We start from the raw sequence: 8853 nt of genomic DNA, 5'->3' as shown, positions 1-8853 counted from the left end.
GCAGGTATAGAAAAGTCTTTATTGCTTGTGTTGAAGTTGCATGTAGCAGTTATTGTGTTCACATTTAAAGAGAGAAACATCATTTTCTACTGCAATAATAATAATAAGGATGATGTAACTTAACAACATGTAAATGATCCAGTGTGCTTCAACCACTGACGTACTCCTAACATTTTAACCAATTCAACAGAATCAACTTAGCTGGACCTCTAATGTTGATGGAAGTGGTTGTCAATAACCACCTTTATAATATTCTACTAATTTCAGAAATAAACATTGGTTACAAAAGTTACTCGAGATCTGGCATGTCTTCATATCCTTCTTGTTCCTCCAGTTGCCTCTGCTCCTCTAGCTTCTTCTCCTCCTCCATCGCCCTTTTCATCTCCTCCTCCACCTCCTTCCTTTTTAAATTCTGCATCTCGTCGTCCTTCTTCTTCTGCTCTTCATTGTCCCTCTCCTCCTTCGTTTTATTCTGTGGGGTGTCGTATGCCCAGTCGTCGTCCGAGTCGCTGATGTCGTCGTCTTCGATGTCCCAGTCGGGCTGGTACGACTCAGAGACTTCGGCAAAAGGGTCCTCTACAGGCTCGGGCTCTGGTTTGTAGTTTGGGTCCTCCAGTTTGCCCCACGACACCTGGTCAGCCTTACGAAGGGTGATCTCCACTTTAGTTGGGACCATGTTGACCGAGCTGTGTTTCACGTCGATCACCTGAAGGTAAGAGAAACCAAAGAGATCAATCAGATGTGATCACATTGTGCTTAATTTGTTTTTGTACAGTTTGTTTTGTTTGAACGTTTACTACCATATTTGTCACTTCTTCAATGCTTTAGTGATGACGCTGCAACCAGATATTACGTTTTCTATTAACACGATAAAGAAAAGATAAGGCAAGGATAAGATAAACTCCAGTATAGCTTTGAATTTTCATTAGGTTTAATAATTTTTTTCCTTAACCCAGAGATATTTTTGTGTTGCCTAAACTTAACTAGAGAGAGTATTATATTCACATGCTTTGTGCGTCCATCATCAAACCCAACCACCTGCCAACCCTAATTCCACTTAAATGTGTTGCTTCATTCAATCAATGAAGTCTCTGAACATAACCAGGGACTATGGTTCACCTAAATGTACTCATTTTTATGGGTAGATGATGTGTTGTTTCCCGTAGACGGTGTTGTTTGCTGACATATTCTGCAGGTACTCACCCCCCAGAAGTGGAACTCTCTCTTGAAAATCTTGTTGTTCTCAAACTGGATTTGACATGAGAGCTACAGAGAAAAGGAAGACAAAGATTACACATTTAAATTAATAAGTAGGGATGGCTTTTAATGCAAACGTCCATCAGAAGAGTTATTGATCTGAGTTAGATCCTATTTAGCTGATTAAGCCTGGAGGCTACACCTGTGCTTAGCCTGTATCCCTTTAAGACTAAAAATTAGCAAAAGAAAATCTCAGTATCTAGGAGGTTACTATTTCTAGCTAGGTTTAGAGAATACATTTTTAGACAGTGCTTTACATTTTATAAAGTTTCTAATGATATATTAGCATTAGTTAACTTTAGCTAAAGAAATTCTTGGAATGTTTTTCTTTTGAAGTTTGTATTGCTAGCTAATCTCCTTTCTATTTAGCTAGCATTAGCTTCCTTATGATTTTACTTTTGCTGTATGAGTTTACTAATAAAAAATAGTGTGCTATATCTATATTAATCATGTTTCGTTTTGCATGGGCAAACAGACTCAAGAAAGAGTTTTTTTTTTGTACTCAAATGTCCTATGGAGAGGGCTAACGTTCTGTTTAGTGTCTTCCATCTTTATCAGTTCATTCTGCTGCCTGTCACTCTGGATCAAGTGTCCATTTGCGCATGCGTGGTGCTAACTGTACTGTACAGCTGCAGATGGGTTAATTGCGTTAAATTTAAGATAAATCATGATGATGGATTAATCCATGTTAATGGGTTAATTCTGACAACTGTTAAACAGTGCCATTTTCTGACATCTCATCTCATCTCATCTTCCGTTCCGCTTGATCCTGCACTTGCGGGGGTTGCTGGAGCCTATCCCAGCTGGACAGGTCGCCAGCCTATCGTAGGGCCATTTTCTGACATGGCACTATTAATTATTTAATATAAGTGGTATAATCTTTAACTAATGACTATTTTTCCTTATACAGCAGTAAGAAACGAGTCGTGTAGGATTTTTTAGCTAGCAAAATGCCTTTATGAAGAACTAAACCTTTCACAACTGGAAAACTTAGCAGAGACAAGCTTCTTGATGTACATGGTGGCCCTACATAGACATGTTCTTGAATGTATCTGTTACACTCACCACCGTCCGGTTGGCCTCGATGCTCGTGAACTCTGGGTTTGCGTTTTTAGCATAAATCGTGACGACTACATTGCTTGCAGTCTGGTGCCAGTCGTGTCGACACGCCACCTTCTTTTTGTCCTGTAAAGAATCACATGATCATCAGTCAGTCTAACCCTAAAACCTTTTACGCACAACCAGATTGGATCCTTTTGAATGAGGGAAGGGACAACAAACGTTTTTCTTGACACACTTTTCTGCAACAGAGAAGAGGTATTTCAGGAACAACTTCAGTGAAGCCAATTTGAGTTTGGAAACACAACATTTTGTTATGGGCTGTCGTATCGAATACCGAGAAAAAAAATATCTCTGCATTCCATTAGATAGTCTTACAACCAATGAGATCGATACTGTGATGAAAATGAACTCCACGGTGTTCAGATGACACATAAAGCTCCACAGGACCCTCAGATCTTTGCTGGAGCAAACGGAGAGGCTCCAGGCCAACTTTCCCCCACTATAGTTTTATGGGTGGGGGTAGTTCTGGCTTGTTTTCTGATCAAAAAGCACAAAATGATTCAGAATAAACCCTGTACACTAAACACTAGGTCTCGTTAAAATGATTCTTGGTGTGTTTCAAAGATATCTTATATTTTTTGGCCCCTTGCTAACTTTAAAGCAGTCTGTCTGCCTTGTTATACGTTCTCCAGGTGATGGTGGAGGTAGTGCATGTACGGTACCTGCTTTGGGACCCAGCGGTGTTTCCCTGTGGTGCAGCCCTTCTGGTCCAGGAAAGCATTGAAGTCTGTCGTCTTTATGCAGCAGCAGCTCCAGTACTTATACCTAAAACAAAACAAGGGTCACACTTTTAACAGCGGCACCGCTCAGGGAACAGAGAAAAACACCACGACTGATCAGCATGTAATTACCCTAACAGCAGATTAATGGAGAAAATGAAGGGAGGAGAGCAGTTGTAGTCTGTAAACGTGTCCTGATCTTTAATTAACTGTCTGATCTGTATTTCTTTCTACATTCTAGCTTTTATGTTTCTTGCTCTGCATACTTCAGACTGGTTTACATTCCATCTTTGTAGAAATCCTCTGATCGTTGTTTGAAAAGGGAGCTGTGCACATAAAAATTGTAATTATGATTTCGCTACAGTGGATTAGACTTTCTTTTTTTTTCAGCAGTGAATGTTTTCTTCTTACCCCTCGTGGAAGACGGGACCTCCGGGGTGGTAGGTGCAGACCTCCTTGTCTGTCTCTGGGCCCTGGTAGATCTGAAGAGACAAACACCACACTAATGAACGCAACGTAAAGACCATCTGATCAATCACGAAGTCCTAAAGATTTATGCCCCAGGCCATCAGTCACATGATAAGGTCACCGGCCAAACGTGATCCTGTTTGCATTCACTGTTTCTCAATCTTGGGATTGTGGGCTTGATCGGGGTCATTTGTTGCAGGGGTGGAGTCAGAGAAGGATTTAATTGATAAAGACGGATTTAATTGTATTTTTTCTATATTTATATGAAGTGAAAAGCTGTCCAGACTTCTGATACCTCTGCAAAGACTATTTATTATTATTATTGTTATTATTATTATTATTATTAATGTTCTTGTGTGTGTACACCAATAAGAGTTTTAACCAAAGATTGGCTGTTGAAATTTGAGCATTACATCTAATATGTTTACACATTTTTTTTATGTTTTATTGTAATTTTTTTTTAATTAAATAAAAAAAAAAATCACCTTATTTATCTATTTAAAGCATTAGAAAATTGGTGATAAATGCAGAAATGGACTAAAAGTGTTGCCTGACTTTTCCACTAGATGGAGCTCTTAATAAAGATTACAGAGACTGGAGCAGCAGAATGTGTGTGTTTACCTGTATGACTGTTTTTGTGAGGACCACTTACAGAGTTTCAAACCAGGACAGGGAGGACACACTTTCTGACGCTGTTTTTTTATTAAAAATGTTAACTACGTGAAGGCGTCCTCACAAAGGTACGAGCACAAACGTGTGCGTGGAGGCGACGTCCGTCGGCGTGGGTGATGAATTTGACGACATTTGCTGATGTCAGACAGTGGACTATTTTGGTCCTCGGCAGAAATACCACAGAAGTTACCCACTCGCACGACGAAGAAACACTCACCGTTTTGCATCCTGCGTTTTTGCAGCGGGTCCCATGCATGACAGTCTGATTCTCTGGTGGAGAAAAGAGAAAAAAGCAAAAATAAAAAACGTTCAGATACCCCATTTATTAAATCAGTTGAAAGTTTATTTAAATAAAAACACTTGAGAGAATCTGGCTCAAAAAATGAACGCTCTGAAAGCAGCTTTCTTGATTTCTGTTCTTAAAAGGTTGAAGTATACTCAGTGCACAATTTTTATGACTTCTTGGGGCTCAATTCTTCACATGGGTGTTGATTAAAAAAACAAAAAAAAAACAGGGCTACTTCACTATTTCTCCCTGTGCTCTGCTTCTCCAAGCTGATCAGCCAATCAGACTCATTTCTGCGGCCGACCTCCTCCAGTCCCCTCAAGCCAGGTCAAGCCGTGAGAGTTCAGCTCTCCTCCTCATTTCCACCACCACCACCAGTGTCTAGACCCCGAGGCTTCTCCTACGCTGAGCACAGCCTTATCTGCTCCACCTCAAACACTGTGGACGTCACGGATGGCTCTAATCTCCAAAGACTCCACATCACGAAATAAACCTTTTCTCGTTCACTCGGAACAAAGTCTCGCCTGGTTGAAATGGACTGAGCCCTCACTTCCGCAGCAAGCATTTACTCCACGTGTGCAATTAGCAAAATCCTATTAGTTGCGGTCTCATGTTTTTAGCAGCGTGAGAAGCAGAGATGCGTTCAAAGACAGAGAGTGAAGTCTGAAAACTGACCTATCTTCTCGTTCTCCGCTCTCTTGCTGATGTCCAGTTTCTCCAGAGCCTGAGCCAAGGACGCCGACACTTTGTGGGGCAGCTTGACCATGGGCTCCTCTGAACTGCACACACACACACACACACACACACACACACACACACACACACACACACACACACACACACATTCATGTTAAACACACATCAGCAACCGGTACATTATCGTTTCAATTATTAATTCCTGGGATGCTGCCGCTGCCCTCAATCTGACCTCTGTGCATGAGCGAATTAATTAATGAATGAATGAATGACTGCGGCGTGCATGCGACTAACAGGGAGGAATACGCAGACTGACAGAGTTTAGGAGAGCGTGTCGTGACAGAAATGAGAGCTGAATGCGAGCTACAAACACACACACCTGGGTCTCTCTTTCTGCAACTTCTCTGCGGATTTGGGGCCCTGGTAGATGATCTCTTGGCCATTGATGTGTTTAATCCCTCCCTTATCTGACGACACCTCCGGCCTCAGAGGCTCCACGGGCTTCTCGTTGCTGTGACGCCCGCGGGTGCAACCCTGAGTTCAAGATAACAGAGGTCATATCAGAGCGGTCGGAGCAGTCAGAAATCCTTTGGAAGGGTTTCTGCTTCCCAGTGGGACACACTCAGGGTGGGACCAGAAAGTTATTTCCTTCAAAGAGGGAAAATAAAGAAGAAGACTGCACCGTCCAATGTGGGAGCTTAATATACACCAATCAGCCACAACATTAGGACCACTGACAGGAGAAGTAAATAACAATGACCATCGTTCAGTGTTCTGCTGGGAAACTTTTGTTTATACTTCACATTGTATGTACCGGTACCATGTACCTACCACCTAGACCAGACCAGATACCCCCACCCCAATGACACTCCTTGATGGCAGTAGGATGCAGCCTGACACAGACACACGCGCACATACACACACGCGCACACACAAAAACACTAACAACTAAACAACTAGAAGAAGAAGAACAGCACAAGGTGTTGACCTGGCCTCCAAATTCACTAGATTCCAAACTGATCAATTATCTGTGGGATGATCCACAGAGGCCCCTCCCCTCAACACATAGGACCCAAAGACCCCCACTAACGACATCCTGTTACCAGACACCACAGGACACCCTCAGAAGACCCATGTCCATTCTCTGATGAGTCACAACTGTTTCGGAGGCACAAAAGGAGACCGACACGATATTGGCAAGGTGGTCATAATGTTATGCCGGATCGCTGTATATTGAGTTGCAGCTGTATACAAAAAATAGAAAACTACACGGTTTAAGATAATAACAAAAGGTTACTCAGAGTAAAATAGTCATAATTGAGTCATTCCCTCAGGTTTTAAATGTTTATGAGCACTTAAATAATAAAAGTTAATGCCTGTAAAAGTCTCACGTTACATTTACGTTTACATGACTATAGATAGATAGATCAACATATTGACGTGGTCATTGTAAGCATAGTTCACAGGCCAAAAGAGTGTGGACACCACTGGAGTGATAAGAATCGATTCTTTTTCTACAAGACATTAGATGAATTTTGTCCAACATCTAAGTATATATTCATCTAAGACACAAACATGTGAACTTTTCCTTTAACTAACTAAATAAATTAACAAGTAATAAACCAAATGACTTCCTGTTCACAACTCTACCTGTTCCTACACTTTTTTAAAAAATTTTATCCATTTTATGATCCTATTTGACACTGCTCACATTGATAGTGAGTTTTGTTTTTGAGTATTTGAATACTGATAATAGTTTTTTTTATTATTATTATTCAGTGAGGAGGCACATCTCTCGTTTAATCGGCTAAGCAGCTTTGATTAAAAAAGCATCAATATTCATATTTAATGATAACACTCAGCTGTGATTTGGCACCAGATCGATCCCCGGCTCGAAATCTAAGAGCATTTTACATGAAATAGTTTTCCTCCGCTGGCTTTTACTTCCACCTGATTAAAGTTTCATCAGAGCAGCTGAATATTTTCCCCCACGTCTCTCCTAAACCGCAAACACTGTGCAGCGTTGGACCATGAGCCCGGTTACCTTGATGGAGAGAAACTCTGAGAAGTCTGTCGTCCTCTTCTTGCAGCAGGACCAACCCTGGAGGACAAACAGGTGAATTATTCTCATGAGGTGGTTTGTCTGCGATCAGATCAGACCCAGAGAAAAGTGGTGATCAGTTTACCTTCAGAGCGTCGTGGAAGATGGGGACTCCCGGGTGGAAGAGGCAGGAATCTATTGGAGGAAGAAGAAACACAAAGTCAGTCCACATATAGACACACACTCAGTCAGCAGGGTGTACCAGCTGTTCACAGGGTCACTGCAGCTCACAGACACTGTCCCATATAAGGAAGACGGTTGCTAGGAGGACAGCCATGTGGCTTATTGTACATGCTATGCTATGCTATGCTATGCTAACTCTCTCACATGGACACACACACAACTTTTTTTTTTTTCGGCGTTGCGCAATTCAACACTTCAACAAATGCAGTCAACAAATCTGGTTCCTGTTCTCAAAGAGTTCTCGGATTAATCTCTAAATCCTAAATGTCTGTAGGTTGCTATGCACATTTAGGATTCAGAGAATAATCCGAGTACTAGTACTTTGGATTAATCCAAAGTACTACTGAACTACTATCTAATTACACTGTAAATCAGTAGAGCTGGTAGAGGCTTTTGTGGTGATTTCTGTCTCTGAAAAACTCCAAAAAAGACCAAAGATTGTCCCCTTCTTGGCTCCTTTTCTCAACAAATGGGGAGAATAATCACCTGAGGGAATCAAGGCCAACAATTTATTTGAGGCTTTTAAACCAAACTAAAAACCAGTGAATGGAACACGAACTGTCCTGAGCTGAATTTAAGAGTATAAAGGGACAGAAATGGTCGGAAGTGTCTCACCATCTTTGTTCTTGTCGGTGTCAAACTTCTCTCCACAGCCTTTGTTGTAGCACAGCAGAGTCATGTCGGCCTGTCGGTGTGTGTGTCTTCTTCTTCTTCCTCGCTGTACACTGTGCACTTGTTTCTTGTGTTTGGAAATCTTCCTCCAAACCAGTAGTGAGGCTCCGTCTTAATACCGTGGGAGGACCTCCAGAAGTTTCTCCAGTGAGGCAGAAAAGAGAGATCCAGAAGGAAGGATCTCTTTTGGAGAGAGGGAGAAAAAAGAAATCCAGAGGGGGGTCTCTCTCTCTCTATCTCTATCTCTCTCTCTTAGGCTCTGGCCTGGCTGAATGAAAGCTAAAAATAGCAGCTCACCTCCCTCCTCTCCACCCACTCTCAATTTACAGCTGTCAAAACTTATCTGGAGGTGGGGGTTGACATTCCTCCTGGTGAGTGTCGCCTGTCACAAACAGGCCCGCTGTGACCTGGCAGCCGCCACAATACGACTGACAGCTCTGGGATTTCTGTCACTTTCTGCGTCTGGATCCTCTGCAGGGTGAGGGAGGTTGTTTTCCCAGGAGCTGCTGAAGATGCTGAGAGACATTTTAATTCCAGGACCAGACACTTATGTGCCAGACGTTACTGGCTATATTCAGGTGAAAACACTGATTGTGCTTCAGAAGAACCGAACCATGGGCTCTGTGACCTCCTCTACTCTCCTTGTAAGGTTTTCTATCAGTTTGCTGAGTCTGGCT

General features: G+C 42.1%; 1 protein-coding gene across 1 annotated transcript; it reads right to left on the bottom strand.

Annotated features, from left to right (window-relative positions):
* Positions 1 to 8406, bottom strand: zgc:92429 (uncharacterized protein LOC445063 homolog). Its single transcript, XM_047573230.1, has 11 exons — positions 8120 to 8406; positions 7407 to 7456; positions 7265 to 7321; positions 5600 to 5754; positions 5200 to 5303; positions 4456 to 4508; positions 3510 to 3580; positions 3042 to 3144; positions 2323 to 2442; positions 1204 to 1266; positions 1 to 706 (listed from the first exon to the last, which is right to left on the bottom strand). The coding sequence occupies exons 1-11, from the start codon at positions 8181 to 8183 to the stop codon at positions 290 to 292; spliced, it is 1257 nt and encodes a 418-aa protein (XP_047429186.1). The 5' UTR covers positions 8184 to 8406; the 3' UTR covers positions 1 to 289.
* Between the last annotated feature and the right edge of the window lie 447 nt (positions 8407 to 8853).

Source organism: Mugil cephalus, chromosome 1, assembly GCF_022458985.1.
Source record: "Mugil cephalus isolate CIBA_MC_2020 chromosome 1, CIBA_Mcephalus_1.1, whole genome shotgun sequence".
In the NCBI taxonomy this organism is placed as follows: Eukaryota; Metazoa; Chordata; class Actinopteri; order Mugiliformes; family Mugilidae; genus Mugil; species Mugil cephalus.
This window is presented reverse-complemented; position numbering and strand designations above follow the sequence as displayed.

What these genes read in the sequence shown, in the direction of transcription:
- zgc:92429 (XM_047573230.1), bottom strand. Translation starts at nt 8,183, where the DNA reads ATGACTCTGCTGTGCTACAACAAAGGCTGTGGAGAGAAGTTTGACACC. An exon ending in TCTTCCACGACGCTCTGAAG is followed by an intron (nt 7,322 to 7,406) that starts GTAAACTGATCA and finishes TTTGTCCTCCAG; the next exon opens with GGTTGGTCCTGCTGCAAGAA. An exon ending in GAGAGTTCCACTTCTGGGGG is followed by an intron (nt 707 to 1,203) that starts GTGAGTACCTGC and finishes TCTTACCTTCAG; the next exon opens with GTGATCGACGTGAAACACAG.